The sequence below is a fragment of the Python bivittatus genome, unplaced genomic scaffold, assembly GCF_059951505.1.
Source record: "Python bivittatus isolate LINGU-HERP-01145 unplaced genomic scaffold, Pbiv_v1 ctg000510_np1212, whole genome shotgun sequence".
NCBI lineage: Eukaryota > Metazoa > Chordata > Lepidosauria > Squamata > Pythonidae > Python > Python bivittatus.
Genome location: NW_028277081.1, coordinates 77,162 through 97,228, shown reverse-complemented (window position 1 = coordinate 97,228; position 20,067 = coordinate 77,162). Strand labels below are relative to the sequence as shown.

At 50.6% G+C, this 20,067-nt stretch overlaps 1 protein-coding gene across 3 annotated transcripts; it reads right to left on the bottom strand.

Moving 5' to 3' along the window:
* Positions 1 to 1,588: 1,588 nt before the first annotated feature.
* ERRFI1 (ERBB receptor feedback inhibitor 1) lies at positions 1,589 to 18,025 on the bottom strand. 3 transcript variants are annotated; one of them, XM_088147570.1, is made up of 4 exons: positions 17,920 to 18,025; positions 5,272 to 5,463; positions 5,072 to 5,145; positions 1,589 to 4,039 (listed from the first exon to the last, which is right to left on the bottom strand). In XM_088147570.1, exons 2-4 carry the CDS (start codon positions 5,382 to 5,384, stop codon positions 2,904 to 2,906), a joined length of 1,323 nt encoding a protein of 440 aa, XP_088003696.1. In that variant the 5' UTR covers positions 5,385 to 5,463; positions 17,920 to 18,025; the 3' UTR covers positions 1,589 to 2,903. The 3 variants fall into 3 exon arrangements, with proteins under 3 accessions (XP_088003696.1, XP_088003697.1, XP_007425000.1); XM_088147571.1 differs by lacking the exon at positions 17,920 to 18,025 and adding an exon at positions 17,560 to 17,833; XM_007424938.4 differs by lacking the exon at positions 17,920 to 18,025 and having other exon boundaries at positions 5,272 to 17,543.
* Positions 18,026 to 20,067: the final 2,042 nt, after the last annotated feature.

Below are 20,067 nucleotides of genomic sequence, written 5' to 3'. Positions count from 1 at the left end.
AAGGGTCCACTGGAGGGCAGTTTACTGTCACCAAATTCAGCTCTACTGTCTATTCATTTCTAGCTCTTTCATGTATGTTCTAACCCCTTTATATTTTTTGCGAAGCATCTCTCCTAGACATTTTGAGTTCCTTGATTGCTTTGGCAAGGAATTCAGTTCAATCAAAGCAGGACACAGGCAACAGTTGCTACCTTTGAGCGTTCTGCAGGAACAGGCTGGATGAGGGAGAATAAGCCATCAGTAAGTCTAGACAAGGGGAGGACATGTCTTGGGGACTGAAGTGAATCCTGATTTCGATGGGGTTGCACTCTGCTGAGAAAGCAGGTTCCCAGTTCAATGCCCTCTGATCCTCAACTTAGGCAGTGGCTGTGGCAAGGACATGCTTGCAAAATTTCCTGAGCTGGTTAGCAATGGTTATTTGTGCCTGGGATGCGTCTTGACTATAGCAATGCATTTTATGTCGGGGACCCTTGAAAAGCATCTGAAAATTGTGATTGGTACAAAACCTTGCAGCATGGCTGCTAATTGGGACAAGGCACAGGCACTGTAAAATGTTTGCATGGGAAGATTTGCACCGGTGTTGCCTCCCTGGCACAATTTAACGTGTTAATGCCAACGTTTAACACTCAAAGAAATCTCCCCCTCCAAACCCACCCAGTTATAATCTCCCCTGTGAAACCAGACCTGCATTTTATTCCAGCACTCAAGTATTTCAGTGGAATGACACATATAACCTATATATAATCAGTAAGTAAGTAGGCCCATGTTCTTAGCAAATCATTTCATGATGTAAGTCTTGCAGAATGATTTTAAATAGGTTCCTTATATATGTAAACTATAAGCCATTACAGAAGGTTTGCAAAGCAAAGTATGCCTTTTTTAATGTGTTTACAAAGTGTGTGTGTTGGGGGAAGACAAAATTGTCATATTATCAAATATGCTCCAAACTGTCCTATAACACCACCAATGTGTTTTAAATATCTAATTAGTAAAAAACCAGAGAATAAATCTTAAAACTGTTTTATGGATCTGGAGCACAAAAAAAAACCAAAACAGTTCCAATTTCTGAATATGGAAATAAAAAAGTGAAAAACCTGCTTTTTTCAGTCCTTCCAACCCTCATTTCCTTCAAATTGCCAGGGAATTGCCAGTAGAGAATCCATCTGCCTTAAGAGACAGGAAAACACGCTCTTTTTTCCTTTCCTGAGGCATTAGGACAGCTTCACCTGTACTGAGAGGTCTGCACCCCAATCTCACCAGGCCTTTCACTCGCTCTATGAGTGAAAGGTGCCCACTTCTCCTTGGTTTGGCACAGCAGTTGCCTTCTTCAGGAGTTTCAAATCCTGCCTACAGCTTGTTGAGTAGCTAGAAACCTCCAGCCGTGGCAGACTGCCTGCTTTTGATAGGCACATCACATGATGTTATTGACCAATATGGGGAGCAGAAACACACACCCTAAGATGAACCTAGTGCCAACTCTATTTAGCAACTAAGTTTGGCTTCCAGTGCAATTAACAGAGAAAGTAGAGCAGGGAGGGAAGAGAATTCATGTCAATACTGGATAACCAATAAATATAGGACCTGCTATGTTACCATAAATAAGTATATAATAACTTTATTAAATTCAAGACATGACAATTATCCAAAATACAAACTCAACATAATTCCTCAATACTGTACATCTGATACATATTTTTCAGTGCATTATTTCTATAACATGTAATTAATGTTGCCTTCATTTAGTTTGTACTAGAGCTTGTCAGCTTTCCTAAAATTTCAGAAAAATGTTCCCACTTAGAAGTTAGGTAAGTGTAAACAATTGGGTTTATGTTAAACCAAAGACCATGGACGGACCTTGGTCAGAGAGCACCTTTTGCCTTCTGGTTATTATAAAGTGTGCATGTGTCTCAGCAGGTGAAAAAGAAGGACAGATGGGATGAAAGACAGACCTTTGCACCCATCCCTCCATGGATCAGAAAGAATTAGAAAGGGAGAATCGGAGGGCTTGAGCCTCCTCCAGGGACCAAGTATGCTTTGTTCCCAAGGCTCGTGACCCACGACCAAGACCAGCTTGGGCCACGTTGCTTTCTATCCTCCCTGAGGAGAAGAAATTGGTCCCCTTTTCAAACAAAGATAGTGCCCTGCTTGGAATGCATCTTGTAATTTATGTGGCAACACAAACCCCTCTCCAGCTGCAGAAACACACAGCTGTTGATTCAGAGAAATCAGAGAAATCCTTCCGGGGGCTCATGATGAAGACAGTTGCCCTGCCAACCCAGCCTGACTGCCTGGATCAGGACTAAGTAGGTGCAAAGGTACACGGATGAGCTTGCAAAGTCGGGAAGTGGGTGGCCAACTCTGCCCTCTGCCGTGTTTTTCCCACAGGAGGGTCCTTCAGGCTGGGAGCAGCTCTGTCACCCCTTCCAGGAAGGGAAAAGAACATCCTGGAAGAAAAATAATTTAAAGGACTACCTATCACCAAGCGGAAAGATATCTGTTAACACCAACAAAAATACTGAACTCTGCTGCTTAGCTTTCAGCTTAAGCCACTGGTCTTCTTAGCAAGACTGCAATTATTTTCTACTTAGGTGATTTCTACATATATATATATATATATATATATATATTACTCTAGAATATTCAGTAACTGGCCAACCTCAGCTGCGTATGCTTGTTCTTCTCCAAGTCGTCTCCTGCCCGTGCAAATGGGTGTTGGCAGCTGAGCCCAGAACGTTGCTACGGCTGCAGCCTGCCCAGGAGGCTCCAGCACAGGCCCTTCCCACCTTCCATCGGACATCCGGGGCAGCTAGGTCTCTGCACGTGTCCCTCGGAGAAGAGTTTGTCATCCTGGGGTTCAAAAGCTTTCCCACTTGCTATTCTCTGTGCCCTGCCATTACCGGTCCCTAGGGAGAAACCATGCAAGGCAAGTGTTTGCGTTTTACTAGTCCTCCCAGGTCAGCCTTGACTATCGTGGCGGTATCATTGCCTCGCTGCTGCCCCTCTGGCCTCAAGCCACTCTCTTCGGCTTCCTGGAAGAACATCTCGTATTTGTCCAGATAGGGAGGCCTCTCCGGCAACAGGTAGTAGTGAGTGGAGCTGACTTTCTTGCCGTTCTCAATGATGGGGAGGATGCAGGGCACCTTGTGGGAAGCACCTTCACTGTGCTGCCTCTGGAGAGCTTTGCTGCTGACATACTTGGGATCTGGGGCAAAACTCTGAGTTGGGGGCATGACTCCGTGGAGATAGGCCGGCAAGGTTTTGGGACTTGGCGTTCGAGAATTACTCCAGGACAGAGGTTCTCTTGGAGGCACCTTTGGAGGCTTGTCCTCATCACTGTAAGCACCGGAGGTCACTTCAGCCGACCACCTCCGATAATCTGGCTTGAGTGGCCGGGGAGGCAGAGGGACCCTGGGGGGAACTTCTGGTTTATCATCGTCGGAGCTGGGAGAAGACCGACAGACGTGGCTGGAGACCCTGACTGACGGCTTGTTGAAGGACCCAGCTGGCCCAGAATGTGAGCGGCGTAACCGCCGGTGCGACTGATGCGGTGGTGGTGGTGGAGGGCAGGCACCCTCTGGGCAGCCGCCCTGCTCTGGCTTCGCCTCTGCTGGAGCATCAAAGTAGGCGTAGTTAATCTGCCCACAGCCCCTGAAGCTTCGCCTACTCTGAGCAGAGAACTTAAAAGCAGGGCTACCACAGTTCTCCAGCAACAAGTCAGTATCTGAACTGGTCAGGAACTCAACTTCTCGGTCCACCTCATCATGCAGGAAGTTTTCGGCAATGGGCAGCGGGGGCAGAGGCCGGGCACCTCGCTCATTAGAAGACACGGGAGGGGGGAGAAGCGCCCCACTCTTCCCTGGGGTGTGAGGAGGCACCTCATCAGTGCTCCAGGGGTTCATGCTCAGGGAAAGTCCACTGAAGCCAGAAGTGAGGCTGTCTTCCGAGTTGGAAGGGATTGGCGGGCGAAGGAGAGAAGGGCTGGCTCTCAGAGGCAAGATGCAGCCATGACTGCGATCTGGATCAGGACAGGAGATCTGGCCTAGGAGGAAAGATAATTGCAATTAGCAATGACTCCAACAGGAGACTATTTCTTTAGCACAGAGTCAGTATCCTGTAGCCTGCATGCCACCCCAAAGCACCCTAAGATTGTATAGTCAGGGTCTGACTGGATCTCAGCAGCACAAAAAGGCATCAAAGATCTGGTCCCTTTGGGGCCTAATCTTCTTCAGAGCCATGTTGGCCGGATGGGAGGGGTAGAAAGAGCTGGACCCCTGCCCTCAGTCATGAAGGGCAAGAATGGCTGGAGAGGGTGCTCTCGGTGCCTGGGAAAGGCCAGAAGAACAGCTGAAGCCCGTCTGGTTCTGATCCGCAACAGGCTGTAACGGTGGATTCACACAGACGGACCACATCAGTTAAGATCTATTGGGTGAATCTAGATTTTCATTTTGTGGCTGAGAATATCATGTCCTCCAAGCCGGTTTGGTTACTTATGATTCAGTGTATTGTGTGAACCCCAAACATGGGTTTATTTCAATGACTGAGCTACACATATCGCGTGACCCCAGCTAAAGTGCCTAGTCATGGGTGTTTTACAGTCATAGAGAGATGCTCCAATACATACATGGTCCTTGCACTGACAAATTTACACAAATTACGATCATATAATTGTAATTAAGGAATTCTGGGCATCTTTGGAGTCCCTTGACTTAGTGTGACTCATAACATTTTATCACGAGAGGACAGGCTAAGACCAGAGGAATACAGCAGAATCCTCCTGCTATGGAGATAGATCTTCACCAGGGAGAAAGTTCTGCTGCCTCGACCCAATTTAAGGTCGAGGGGAGAAAAACAGCAACACGGACTCCCAAGGCCCTTTCGAGGAGAGCAGCTGACGACCAATCGGTTTGGGATGCATGGACGAAAACTAGCATTGGTGCATGTGCGCGAGAAAGACAATCTGGGTGGGCGAGGCAGAATGATACCGAGTGGGCTGGCTCTGGCCCATCGTTAGTTAGTGGCCATTGGGAACAGAGTTAAAATAATAAAATTGACAACTTTTCTGTGTACCTACCAATGGATGTTAAGGGATGGTGTCCTGAATTCAAATTGCAGGCCATCGCTACAGAGTCCATGTTGAAGAAAGGACTGGCAGAAAGAGGAGGGAAGGGAAACATTCATAAATGAAATGGAAAGCGCAAACAGTCCAGCCCCAAGAGCAATCATATATCTAAGACCCCTGCCTGCTGGCCCCCCTGCCTCCCCAGCACTCACTTTTCAAGCTGCCTATTGCGGCCACGGCAACAGGCCTCCAGGCTCCCATTACAGAGAAAGCCGGCGTTCAAGGAAAGGTTGACCTCCTGAGCTGCAATGCCTGTGGTGGACATGGCGCCCGGCCCAATTCACTGTCCCGTCACACTTTCAGAAGTCCATGGTCCTCGCCAAGGAACCGGCCACTTTCACTCCCTTGAAAGGAAGAAAGGTGGAGGTATAAGAATGTCACATAGCCAAGGTGAGAAGGGTGCATTTTCCAAGCCCTGGGCAGCAGTGGCTCCTTCCAAAGGAGTCATGAGGGATCCAAGGAGGATCTTGGACCGCCCCCCACCAACACTGACAGGGCGAGCTACTGTGTATAAGCAGAGAGCAACCCCCACTCCGTTCTAGCACTGAAGATGTTACCTAGTCGGGTAATGAAACGTCTGCAAGAAAACAGCCAAGCTCAGAGAACCCCACGGACTCCACAAAGGAGGATCTTGCTAACGTGGCAACTGTGCACTGCCAACCTGACTCCCCACCGAAAACTCATTTGCTGTTCGCTGACAGTCACAGGATGCAGCCGAGCAGGTGAGCCGCACCTCCCAAAGCAGGCGCTCAGCCTCCTGGCAACACAGACAACATGGGACCGAGAAGGGCTCAGCTACTCTGAATTATTCCTAAATTCCTGAACATTCTGGGATGGGTGCTTTGTTGCGAGTGCCAAAGCCCTTGCAAAGAACAAGCAGGGAAATTACCACCCCCGCACAGCCCCTCTGCCTCAAGACACCAGCAGTGTGGGGGTGGGTGTACAACCTGTTTCATCCTGCCAGTGAGGCTTGCACAGGTGTGTGCAAGCAGCTCCTGATCCCAGGCTGTGTGCAACTCCAACTAAGTTTGCACAGCCTCGCTGCAGGCCTTTTGTAGCCCCAGCTCCAGCCCGTACAAATGTCAGAAGAAGGATCCCAGAGAAATGCACTGGCACTCTGAGTCCAGATCAATATACTGCAACTCAGTAGTCAATAATGCATTAATTAATTTAAAGCTGGTGGATTCCTTGGGTTCACAGCACTGTTGATTTAGAAGCACAAGCATATATAAATAGGCCTTTTTCCTGGAATATGCTGAATATTCTCTTAGCTGACCACTAGTTTCTGCCCTGTAGGGAGCAAGCAGCGGGGGTGGGGACAAGACCAAGTGAAAGACGGCCAGATGAGGCTTCTTGTGGGCAGTTGAGGCGCCCTGGGGGTAGGTGGGAAGGTACCTGGCCCTCTCCTCTGGCCCTACGTGCAATGCCTGGTATGGTCACGCAGCACAAAGTCAAGCACGAGAGCCGCAGGGAAGATGGGAAAATGCGCACTCGCTCAAGACTCTCTCTGTAGTGGGAGACAGGAAACCAACACAAGGCCTCCCTCCAGGAGCTGCTTAACATGCAAGCTTGTAAAAGAAAAATTCTGCCATTTCCCAAAGGCTGCTGCAAAGCCAAAGCAAGCTGTTTGCTTCTCAGGGCTCCAACTGGACATTGGGAAAGCTTGAGGGGCGGCCCAGAAGTGACACTGCGTCATCCGGCACAGCACAACGGCTGGAGGAACTGTCTGGGCGGGCCGGGGCGGGCCGGACCAAGGGGCCGGATCCATTCGATCCCAGGAAAAGACACAGCTTTTTCAGGGGTTCCTGACAGATGCTCCGAATCCCCTTTTCCTCTTTGAATTCAGATGTCTGCACAGTAATCATCACCTCTGTCACCCCCACCATGCAATCCCCACAGGTACTTTACAAGAACAAGTTTGAGAAATCCTTTCCCAAATGGCAAGTCTTTTAAAAATAAAAAAGAGAGCACGAGAGAAACAGGGCAGGGCAGAGCAAAGGTGGTGACGCCCTGAGGCCAAGGGGAAGCTCCAGCTGAAGAGGGGGGCTTCAGAGAGGGATCTGGTGGAAACCCAGAGGTTAAGAAGCCCATCATAAAGGGCGGCCCGAGAGAAGGCAGATGAACAGCCAAGCAGAGAGAGGGACATTTGGGGTACCTTGTATGCAATCAACAATAAAGAGATGGAGCAAAGAGAGAATCTTGGACATCTTGAACTCAGAGGTGGTGGGGACTGGGTGGGGGTAGCAGCAAGGCTGATCAGGGAAGCAGACTGCCTACGGAAAGTGTACTAGGCACTCATGTGCAAAGCCAACAGTGAGAGGGAGACACTGGAACAAGACAGACGGGATATATGTGGGATTAGATCCATTATGGCTTCTAAATTGCAGCAGGATAATTTCAGGAAGTGGTCAGTCCTCTTCATGCAAGAAAGTGATGGCAGCCCCTTCTTCAGTACTGGGCACCACTGCCCGCTGGCAAATATTCCTTGCTCGGGCAAGGTATCTGAGAGGTCGATGACCACTGAGCCACAACTACGCATGGAAGAATCGTCTACTTTGTCTTCAGGCTTGGATACAGTACAGGAACAGCCTTAGCTGCCTAGATGGATGTCTTCTACCAAGGTCTCTACTAGAAACCTTGTTGATTCTCCTAGAAGTCAGTGGCCTTTGATGAAATTGATCACAATGTGGTCAGTTGGTTGGAAACTGAGACACGCTATGGTGGTCCCACTCTAATCTGCAAGACCACCACTGAGTGGACGTGGGAGATTTCAGCTTGGCCTGATGGCTCTTGAGTTTATTTATTACTGGTATTTCTATGCTGCTGTACTCCAAAACTGCTCCAAGCCACAGAGAGCTCCAAGAATGCCATTCTTTCTCCCCTGCTGTTCAGTAACTACATGGAGAAGCTGGGGAGGCTCACCTGGAGATCTGGAATTTGGTCTCAGCAGCATGTCACCACACCCACCTCCTTCCCTCCCCTGGAAACACTTGATAGGACCAAGCCTGAAGCTGAATTCATACAAAGCATAGGCTGTGAATGGGTGGCTCTCATGTCTAAGAATTACCTGATGAGGTAGCTCTCCCTCCAAAGAAACGTGCATAGCTTGGGGCTTCTCATTCAATGGCAAGAAAACCCATCTTTGGCTCTGGCTGGCATGCCAGTTATACCCTTATTGGGTTGAGACGGCCTAGTGTCAGTGATGACATCATAGTAACCTGTTGATTGGATTACAGCAAAGCACTCTACATGGGACGGCCCTTGAAGACAGCCCAGCCACTCCAACAAGGGCAGCCCCGACCAAGTGCAGTGGGCGAATGGGACTGTGTAACACCAGTCCTGAAGCAATGCACTGGTAGCTGAGGAAATGCCAGGCTCCATTCAAGGGGTTCACATTAAATGGCTTAGGAGCCAGGCGCTTAAAAGGACACTCTCCTTATATCACCCAATCAGTGCACTAAGGTCACCTGGATATATCTGGTTGTTAGTTTTCTACTCCACCTTTCCACCAGATGCTCAAGGTGGCTTCCATAGAGATTCCTCATCACATTCCCACAACAGATACCCTGTGAGATAGGCTGGGCTGGGAGAGAATGATTCAGGGAGGTGAACAGGTAAGTACTACTGCCCCCTCCCCAGTAGTAGAATATCTACATTTGCTTTCTTGTTGTTTTTCGGAGAAGAAATGGCAGAAGCGGGAAAGAAGAAGCCATCCTCAGCATCATGACTTCCAAGGCAAGTGGCGTAAGAGAATGAGAGGCCTGCAAGAAGAGGAAGCTGCCTTTTGGGAAAGATGAGCAAGAGAAGGAGAGATCTTGGGGAACAGCTGATTCCAGATTAAACTGTTTAAGAGGAAGCAAAAGCAGCAAAGGTCCGGGGGCAGGAAAATAGAGAGAATGGAAGGAAACACCATCATCTCCCCCCATAACCTGGTCCCACAGAGGCTTCTCTAGGTGGAAGAAGCCCCACAGGGCCTGCTCCCCCCACAGTCCCAACCGAGCTGTTGCAACGGAGGATCCGAACCCCTTCTAGGCCATCTCTGGCATCTCAGGCAGAGAGCCAAAGGCCCCAGAGCATCACATCCCAGCTCACAGCAAGCATCCCTCGAGGACACGGATCCCCAGTGTGGCCAGCACGGCTCAACATGGGGCCTTCAAGTTTCCCCTTCCAACCTGGGACTAAACAGTTGCTTCTAGAAAGCTCTCCAATAAGTCTCAAACATAGTGACAGATCTTCTCTTACTCAGAGGTAGAGGCTTCCCCAGCATGGAGGCTCTGCGGTCTACTTATCATTGCTGAGAGCTCTCACACAGGTCAGCGGTGCAAAAGTCACAGTTCGCAAGTATGGAGCGCTGCATACCAGCCTCCTCCCCCCGAAAACTGTCTCAATTCCAGCTCGCAGGGATGTTGTGCAATCACCTCCCATTTTGAAATGGTTTGGAATGCAAAGCTTCCATTTCAAAATCTCCAGTGACTTCAGCACAGAAGTACGACTGAAAGATCTCTCTTCCCATCAACCACCCGTCACAGGGGTCAAGTGGAATTTGCCTGAATATTTCTGACTTCTCCATAAAGGAAGTTCTGCTTTCCTAACTCCAGTTCTCTTTAATATATTTGTGGAAGCCAAGACAGCAACACACTTGGAAAGGAGACCACCCAGTGTTTCAATGGGGAATGTGCAAGTAGGCAGCTCAATCACAGCAGCTGAGGAACAGAAAGGGCAGCAGAAGCCCACTAAGATTTGAAGAAGACAAGGTAGCAGTATTATTATCCTCACCAGGTAGCTTTCTATTCCTAAATGTTTGTGCTTCGGTCGATTTCAGGTCATTATTATTATTTCTTTATATCTCCCACCCCACAGCTTGTCCCCGGAAAGGAATTGGCTGCAAGTTTCATACTAGGTGGGTTTTGGCAGCGTCAAGTGGGAAGATCATCAAGTATCAGGACATGGACTGGCTGGGGGGACATGAGACATTATTTATGAGTAGAAAATCGACTGCAAATTAGGACACTAATTCTGACGAAACCCCATGTTGCCAGCTACTCCATCAGTACTAGGAAGTGCCACTGTTCTTCTTGCCAACCAGAATAAAGGATGCTTGCAAATCAAGGACAGTCCCCGGCAGCAAAGCATGGCTCTCGCTTTGTTTCTCTTGCATGCGTGCAGCAGTGAATTCTGGCTTGTTGGCAAATGAACAGCATTCAGCTGGACGTGTTCAATCTCTTCTGCTGGGCTCCACCAATTTTTTTGCAGATAGGAGCACTTTCAGGGGCCTTATGACTTCAACAATTGGGAAAGGAAAGAAGCAGAATTCCTGGCTTCCATTTAACCAGTCTCTGGTGGAGCTATCTCAACTTGTGGGCCACACTTGTAAAACCATAATAAGCCTGCTGCTTGTTAGCAAGCATGTTATAAATGTTCACAACACGGACTAAGTAGGAGACCCAATTCAGTTCCATTATTTTCAACCAATAATTGAATTCTGCACAGACTAAAGATGACAAAATACTGTAAGTAATTTGCTGAACATTCAAGTCATGCAATTAAATGAGAAGCTGAAAAAAGAATTTGCAAAGTTTGAGGAGGGGGTTTGCATCAGCAAAATATGGCTGTAGAAGTCATTCTCTGCAGCTGGTTGTTTTGGGCAAACATCCTTAAAGCAGCCATTAACTTTGCAAAAGAATACTATTTAGGGGGAGAAACTGGATCCCAGAGGAGAATCCTTGCACATATACAGTGACAATTAATACATTAGACTGTCATAAAGTGGTTTATTTCATTTTAGTTAAATGAAATAAAATGAAACCAGCCATTATAATATATATTTATGTGAACCTGGCCAGCTACAGCTTAATCAGCAAACAATGGTTTACTGCAATACATGAACCACACCTTGATAGAACAAAAGGGTTTCTACTAGAGGCATGCAAAACATTCTGAAACCAAAATGTCCCAAACCAGAATGGATTTCTCCAACATTTTGTACATCTCTGATTTCTACTTAAGTTAGCATCAAAGGTAATTTTACAGCTAAGACCTTCCTTCACTTGGAATATGCAGATATATACACAAAGGTGTCATCCTACCAAAAGAAGGTGATATTTTCAAGCAGTAGATAATTCTCACTTTCCAAATCCATATATAAACTGGAATGCCATTTCATGTAGTATGTGCCCTTGTTAGAACTAACCTTGCAAGACAATTCTGATGGAAAACTACATGCAAAACTTGTATACTCCTGAAGATTTTATGCATAGAGAGAAGTGAAAATTCTAAATATAATCAAAATGCATTTTTACATGGGCTCATCCAAGCTGCATATAATGAGGAGTTTCGGACCCTTTCTTTCCTTTCCCTAAAAAACAGCCCCTAATGCTCCACCACGCCCCCTCCCAGTCTCAGCTTCTCAAAGGGGAGAAAAGTTGGGCTAGGAAAGGAAACGATTAGGCAGCCCTTCCTTCTCAGGCACACCCCCTGCTCTTAATGACAACTTGAAAGGTGTGTTATTACCGAAGGGAAGCCATCCCATAATCAAGGGAGCTCCCTGGGATGGAGGGAGGCCAACCTGCCAAGGAGGTGGATGATGCCCATGACAAAGTTGAATCACCCAGCCTGGGGAACCGGGAGGGAAGGGGCGCTCAGCCTGAGCCCACAGCAGCAGCAGCACCCCGGCTGCCTCCTCGAAACGGCCCTTCGGAGGGCGGGGAGGGAGCGGCTTTGCCCCCCTGGGCTGTCAGCCTTCCTCCAGGCTGGACCGCCCCTGCCCACCAGCCCAGGCAGGAGGCTCAGCCAACTGGGACATGGTAGCCCTCTTCCTGTTCCTTTCTACCATTTGGTACAATTCAGCCAGTCTCTGTTCTTCCTCAGGGAGGAAACATCCCCGGAAAACAATTCCCCAGCAAGACTGGTCCTGAGTCACCTCCTCTGAGCTGCAACTGCCAGGAATCGGAACTCGCAACCCCAGCCAAGCCAGCTCAAAACCAAGGGGCCGCTTAGCCCTTAGTGCGGCTCCCGAGGCCAGGTACTGGCAAAAACAGTTAATGCGAGTGTTTCTTACTCTAGCCCAGCTAAGATCCCAGATAATCGACCTTCCAGCTTGCTAAGGCCCTCACTTGCCCCGGCACCTTGAAAGAGACATCCAAATTGCTTTAACTGCACACAATGCTCAGCACTTCACACTCCTCTTCCAAACCAAAATGCCCTAATTTGCAACCCTAATTTGCAATTCTCTCTACTAGGCCTGTGATAGAAGAAGTGATCTGAGGAGGGAGAGGGGGTGATGGCAACCTACGTCCAAGGCAGGACCCTCTGCCCAGCTAGCCTCCTGGGCTCGTGCCAAGAACACAGAAGCTACGCCTGCTGGACCTTCAGACTTCAGTTCAGCCAACAGTGAGGTTCAAGCAAGGCCTCTCCGGGGGGGCGGGGGGCACAGAACTGCCTTTGCTAGGCTACATGTTGAGTAAGCAAGAAGCCACCGAGCTGCCCCCCCCGCCATGCTCTCTCAGTAACCTAGTTTTGCCTACTCAGCCACCAAATCTCACGAGTGAATCTCAAGAGGCGGGAGGGGCACATTGCTGCCAGCAGAGTCACCCGCCCTGCCCGCCACTCTTCCCAGTTTAACAACTTCCTGACATCACTTCCTCCGCCTTTAAACGCCTGCGAGAGGAGGAAGAGGAGGAGGCCTCCCTGCCTGCACGGAGCCCATCGGAAGCCACTCCCGAGTTATTACAGGTCTCCGCAACAGCCTGAAGGGGGAAGACTCAGCACACCGAGGGCAGGCAGCCTGTTGGCCAGCACCCTTCCCTTCCTGCAAGTCCCAAGTGCTTTTGCATTCTGGGGAGCTGGTTGCATCAACGAAAATGCGGTCATTAATTAGCCTTTTGGTCACAGGGAGATGCCAGGAAATCCAGGTCTCCCAAAGCAGAGATTGCAACAGGCATTCGGATTCCTAAATCAGCCCCCAATTTCCTCTGTGCTTTCCTCATTCATCCTGGACGATGAGCACGCCTCCCCACTTTTTAACTGAGGATCCCAGCCTACCTGGAAGGAAGGTACAGGGCCAGGAGACGCGGTCAGTGCCTCTCACAGGCCACCCCAGAGGACTCCCTGGGACTTGAAGGAGAGCCGGGCTGGTCAGGACAGGTTCAAAGTTTGGGTAGACTTCTCTAGAAGTCTGTTCCAAAATTGAACCTCTGGTGAAATAAAATTTTTACCATTCCCCATTGTTTTTCTGTTAAAGGTGAAAGAAACACGGGAAACTCTTGCATTCCACTTCTAGAAGGTGTTTGATGTGCTGGACATGACCTGAACATGATTCAGCCAAAATATTCAAGTCCATACTGATTTACAGGTAATTCAGCACTGCTTCTATGGACAATCAGAGGATCATTTTTAAGTAACATACAGCAAAATTTGTTGCAACCCGAGGAACAAATTAACTTCCTAACAATGCAGTATAAGAATTGTTATTTATTTATTAGATTTATATCTTGCCTTTACTTTTTTACAACTGAAGGCAGGGTACATCATGTTCCCTCCACCTATTTTCCACACAACAACCCTTTGAGGTAGGCTTGACTGAAAGAGCAACTGGCCCAAAGTCACCCAACGGTTCCCAGCTCTAGGTTGGTTCAAGGGCAACATCGAGTCTGCATGGTGGGCGCTGCAGAAGAAGTTCAGGCATCTTTAAAAATTTGCTCTGCTTTCCTTTCTGAGTTAAGATGGTTCACCAGTTTACATCGCTATGCCATTTACTGCTGCGTTGAATTATAAAGTACTAAAAATAGTTTTTTAGAAGGCAAGGAAGAAACAGAATTGTGGGTGAGTCAGGAATGACTCCTCCTCAGCCCCCCCATCTCCCCCCTAAAGTAAACGTACCGAAGCTGGAACTTTACAACCGGATGGCTGAGCACACAGTCACAGGATGTTAGGGCCAAGTCATCAGTGCTTCCTATGTGCTCAACCAGAGGAAGATATGCCAGGAGAAGAATATCTGCTTTTCAAGAAATTTCCACTCCCTTTTCTGCCATCGAACCAGCTGATGGGGAGGTAAGAATGGCTTTGCCAGCCCCCAGGAGCTACAGACTCCCTGGCAAGAAAGTTGAGGATGAATTTGCTTCTTCTTGTCCCACCACAGGCTTATTCAGCTTCATAGATAAGGTAAATGATCTATCATCATTCTTACTTAATGAGAAGTCATGTCGTTTTTCCTTTAATTTTTTCTTCTCTGCCACTCTTTTGATCCCTAAATTATCTGTTGCCAGAGCTGTGAGTCTGAATCGTCAAAGGCCTCTGCCTGGCAGTGCATCACAGAAGCCAACTGGATGAGGGGGAAAGGGGCTCACAGTCACGGCACTGCTGCTCTCAGTCAGTGTTCAGACCAACAGGGACTGAAGGAGCATCCCAGCTTCTCCTAGGTACATAAGGCTGCTTTTTACCTTGGCTAAAGATGCCTATGAATGATATCCAAGTGGGCTTCTGAACGCAAAGGAACCCCTTCCCATGCCCAAGGGAATATTTGCCCGGGGCTTCATGCGCTCAGGTCCAGGAATCAGATCTACGTGTGTAGGTCCCTGTAGAAGCACCCTGCGGAACACACAGATGTGAAGCAGAGGAGGCCACACCATCACTACTGAAACTATGCCCCCAACACTGAACCCTGCTCTCCTTGTGAAATGGGAACTGTGCAGACAAAAAGGGAGAGAAGAGAGAGAAAGGAGTGAAAAGGCTGTTCCAGAAAAGAGTGACGGCTACATAGGTATTATCTAGGGAAAGATTCACATCACGGACAAATGAGTCCTATGTTCATTCATTTGCGAATGTGCGCGCCACTTCTAGAGGCACCATCACCCTTCAGGGAGAAGGACAGTGCAACCCACAGATTCTTCCATTATCCCCTGGAGATGTCTCAGGAATGGTTTCCTGCATGCCTGCAAGGGCTAAAGAGCTCTCCATCTCTCAAAAAACCCACCGTGGGCTTCGTGCATATTTCAAAACTGCTGTACGTTACTTAAGCTTTTGAGGAATACAGGTTGCTTAGACAAGCAAACCTAAGCTCTGTAAGCTGACATTTGAGGCAAAGAATGCCAGGCTGGGAACAGCTCCTTGGGAGATGAGGCCGCAGACAAAAGCCCTGCCCGGCAAGGTCCCATCAACGGCCAGAGCAGCAAAGGGACAGCTCTTAAGGGTGCCACCATTCCTAACAGCTGGAAAATTCTGTAGGTCTTACTTTGCGTTTAGAAAGAGTGTTGCTCACTCCTGGAAGCAGGCAAAGGGTTAAAAGCCACGTTATCCAGGACAGAAAATGTTCCTCCTGCACTTCTGACAGGAGTGGAGAGGAGGACAGCCCTGCACAAGGAGCAGCAACTCTGGAAATAGATAAAGAAGAGACCAGGAAGGAACCTTGAAGGACAAGATCCCCCCCGCACCATGAGCTCTTGAGGAACTCCAGCCTCGGTCTTCTCATCTGCCACATGGCTTGCTTTACAGGGCTGTTGCAAAGACTACAGCTATTTCAAGACAAAAAAAAAAAAACTAGTAGATCAGCAAGAGTAGATCCACTGCCCCAAATTCTCAAGACATCCACTATTCCCAACTCAAGCAAACTTTCAGCCTATCCAAAGGCTGCTGTACAAATGCTAGTGTTGCCTTGGCAGCCTAGAAATTGAAAGGATTCCTGGATTTCTCCCACTGACTTGTTTGCTTCAGCCTACAGCAAAAACTGAAGCAAGCTTGCACAAACAATCAACTTACTCTTGTTCTGTCAAACTTGTCAATTCACAGCAAAGGACACCCCAAAGAGCTCTCTCTCAAGGATCCTGACCAAACCTTTCCTCATTCTCCCCCACACACTCCCATTGATAATTAAATAGGTCAAGCCAAGACAGCAGAGATCAATTTATGGATTACACAAAAATCTGGTTGTCAACAATTTCTTAAGGTATTCAATCACCTGCATATTAATTGGAAGCATTCAAAGAAAGCGTGTCTGTTACCAAAACTGGTTTTGGAGAAAGCCAAGAACAGACGACACCTTTTGGGTCAGCAACTGAGAATTAGCATTTGTTACTAGGAGAAAAGTATTCATGGGCCAAGCCCGATGCCTCCGAGCAGGGCTCACCGCGGCCCTCAGTCCTACTCCCCTTTACTTGCAGCCCTTTATCTACCTTCCTGAAAGTGTTCATGGGAGCAAACCAAGTAATTAACATAATGAGTGCCAACAAACCACTGCCACCAGCAAGCTAGATTAAATATTTCCGGCCCATCCTTCCCAAGCGGCCACTGAAGAGCTTGGAGGAGCTACACCACCACGCAACTCTAATGCTGGATTAAGGGACAGAAATATTTCAGGCTACAGCGCTATCGCACCTACCCACAAAGTCCAATTTGAGGACGCTGGATTGATCTGCACAGGACTGCACCGTGGGAAGAGGCTTTGTAGTATACCCAACATCGTAACTGCAACCTGCATAACATCCCTGGATATCAATCACATCCACGGGCATTTCCTTAAGCGACATCAGGACTGCCATCTTCCCATACTGCCATCCTGAAGGGCCTCCCTACCACAACCATTACTGACACCCATACCTGAAGAACAAAATGCACCCTTAATGATCCAATTTTTTTTAAGGCTGGACAAACTGTGACGGGAAAATGCCTCTCCCGAACACTTTGTTGCTCCAGTTTGACTCTTGGGGGAAAACAGGGCAGCGCACAATTTGTGGACAGCAGCACAATCCATCCTGGCCCGGGCAGACAACACCCCTGCGTCAGGCCGGCAAACTGCAAGCCCTGTCCTCAGCAGCACCGCTGGAACAGCTGGGCGCGGAAACGGCGCGGCAAGGGGGCTCGTCCGCCCCGCCACCAGCCGGGCGCGGCGCCAACGGCAGGCGAGCGAGGCCACCCGCGACCTGCCGCGCTCCGCTCTGATCCGCGCTGCCCGCCGCGAACAGACCGCGCGATCTCGCTTGAAGGAAGCGGACGAGGACTCCGGGGGCCCGGGGGCCCGCATCCGCGAGCGCGGCCGCCCGTATCCCCTGGCGAGGAGCCGGAGCCGGCGCTTCCACCGCGCCAGTCCAGAGTCACAACGACGACTCAGCGACGGCTGCTCGAATTACCCGGCGAGGCTCGGGGGGCGGCGGGGGAGGGCGGCGGGCCCTTCGGCCTTCCGCCACCGACCGAAAGGGATCCGCAGCCCGCGCTGCCCTCGGGGCCCCGGGAGCGCGGCCACGACGGAGGCTCGTCCTGCAGCGCCGGCCTTGGCGAAGCCCACCGCGGCTCGGCTCGGCTCGGCTCGGCCCGGTGGGGCCGCCCGCCCCCGCGGCGCGTGGCAGCCCCGCGCAGGGCTCCTTCGCCCGGCGGCCCGGCGGCTGCGGCGCTGCGAGGAATGAGCTCACCGCCTGCGCCCGGCGGTCGCCTGGCAACCGGGCTCGCCCTACCTGCGCGGCAGGTGCACCGTCTTCGCCTCCCCGGCCGCGCTCGCGACGATGACTAAGCCCTGATTCACGAGGACGATTTTTATCGGGGAGGTTCAGAGACCGGTTCGTGCAGCGGCGGCGGCGCCGCGTCCGCAAGCGGCCCGGAAGAGTCCGCGCGGCCGCTCCCCCCCCCGCATCCTGCGGCCGCCACCGCCGGAGGAGGCTCCGGCGGGCCCCCGCCGGCCCGGCGCGCGAGGGCTCCCGCAGGCGGGCAGGGGCGCCGCGAGGGCGCGGGCGCGGCGCTCCCCCCGCCCGCGGAGCAGGGCGCCCCCCGCCCCGTGCGCGCTCCCCCCGCCGGCCCCGCGCAAGCGCGCTGCTCACCCAGCGGGCGCCGGGGCTCGGCACCCCTCCGCCAGCGCGACCCCGTTCTCTCGGCGGCGTCACTCCGCGCCCGGGCGCGAGCGAGAGCCCTTTAGAGCGGCGGGCGGGCCTCGGGTGGGGGCGTGGCGCCGGGCCCCGCCCTCTTAAAGCGGCAACGGCGCCCGAGGGGCCGGGGCGCCGATTCTTTTCCCTCTTAAAGCGGCACCGCCGCTCCTCCGGGAACGGCGCGTCGCCCGCGCTCTCGCCGCCCCGCGGAGCTGCTGCCTGCGGGCGGCCCTCCCTCACTGCCAGGCGGAACGGGCTTGGACGGCGCGGGCGCGCGCGGGGGCCGGGCGGCGAAGCGGCTGCGGGGGGCGGCGCCGGGGCGCCTTGCCGGCGCGAAGGCCGGGCCTCGCCGGTGGCGCCAGTGCCAGGCCCGAGGCGCGGAGGGGCCGGCCCCCTTGTCCCGGCGCCCCGCTTGCGTGGGGCGTGACAGCGCCGACGCGAGTCGCAGCGGAGCCCGTTGCTGTGTCCTAATCGAGAGGCCGCAGCAGCGGAACCCGGTGCCGGCCGTGACCCCGCCGAGCCTTCCCGGAGCGTCGTTCACGGCCCCGTCAGGCCGAGCAGTCCCGCCGAGCATCCATTCCCGGGTAGTGGGTAAAATCGCCTCAGGTCCGGCGCTGAGCCTGCCTCTGAAGGAGAAACGTCGGTCGAGGTGCTCCGGACTGGCGCGCGAAGGGCGCGGATCGGGGTCTGGTTTGGCCAGAATGGACAGTACCGAGTTAATCTGTCTGGTAACCAGGTTAAGGGCAATGAATGAATGGAATCAATAGGTCGACACAGCAGACGAACTTGGCAATTTACTCACTGACTCATACTTACATAAGTAACTCAAAGGGGGAATGGGTTTTGTTATATGCATACATGCAAAAATGAAAATGTCCTAATCATTAGGTTGAAGATTCCTGTAAGCCGTCATATGCCAGTAATACCGATACAGAAAAACCAAAAAGAGATTGCCTGACCTCTACATTTTAGGGCTGCTAGTGAGGTCAACCGGTCGGAGGTTATATGCTTTCCCTGCATTAGCCCAGACTGGAAGCGGCTGAAAAACCGCCTCAGTGCCCCGGGGCATTTCAGACAGCCTTATTCTTCCTCTGTGTCTTAACCGCAGTGCCAGCCGGGGATGTTTGTGCTGGTGAGAAGTACCGCAAACTCTTCTGTGACTGGAGCATGGCTCTTTCGCGTTTCCTTCTACCCACCCAACATCTTGGATTAGATTAAAATAGGGTTGGGTAGTTGGTGGTTCAATGAATTGTGAGAAGTGAGCTCTTGTCTTAGCGTTTTTGATGAAGTCGGCCATCATAACAAACCAACATATGGCTTATCAGTTAGGCATGGCAAAGACTGCAGTTGCATTTGTTAAACCATGAATAGGATTAAGTTTATTATGTGAACAAGTGAAAGAAACAATCTGATATTCGTTAATTATGTTCTAGGAGAGGGGTATGCAACTCTTCTTAGCCAGTCAGTTACTTATTTACACGGAAATATGTATAGCCTGCCCTTACTCAAACTATGGGGTGGTTTTATACTCCAGGAGCTGCATTCTGAGAGATAACAAGTGATGCTCATGGTAAAACATGCAGCCTAACTCCATTTTCATTTGCATATTTAATAATTCACCTCTTTGGGCACTTAAAAATTGCCGTTTGATCAGAGCTACGGGAGACCTTTTTGGGGCTGAGACCCACGGCTCTTACACGACACTCTCAGCTCTCCTCTTCTGCATGTCATTTCTGGGACTGTTAAGCCTCGGCGGTCAGAAAGAAATTTGCGGGGGTGGGTCCAAACCAGACCACTGGTCAGATTGAAAGGTGGCACAAAAGTAGCTCAGCTTGAACCAAAAACCAATCAGCAGGTTCTAACCCAGCTGTTTGGTAGAGGCAGAAGCTGATCTTATGCGACACTCCAAACTAGCATGACCTGCCTTTGGCTTAGGGCATTATTCAAACCAAAGCAGAGAATACAGAGATGGAGGCTATAATCTGTAAGAAAAAAATGTCCAGAAAATAAGAGAGTCACAACTAGACTCTTCCTAGGATTCTGATGTGTTGTCTCAGAGATGAAGCCGGAGTGTGATGTAGTTTGGGAGATAAAACCTAAGAC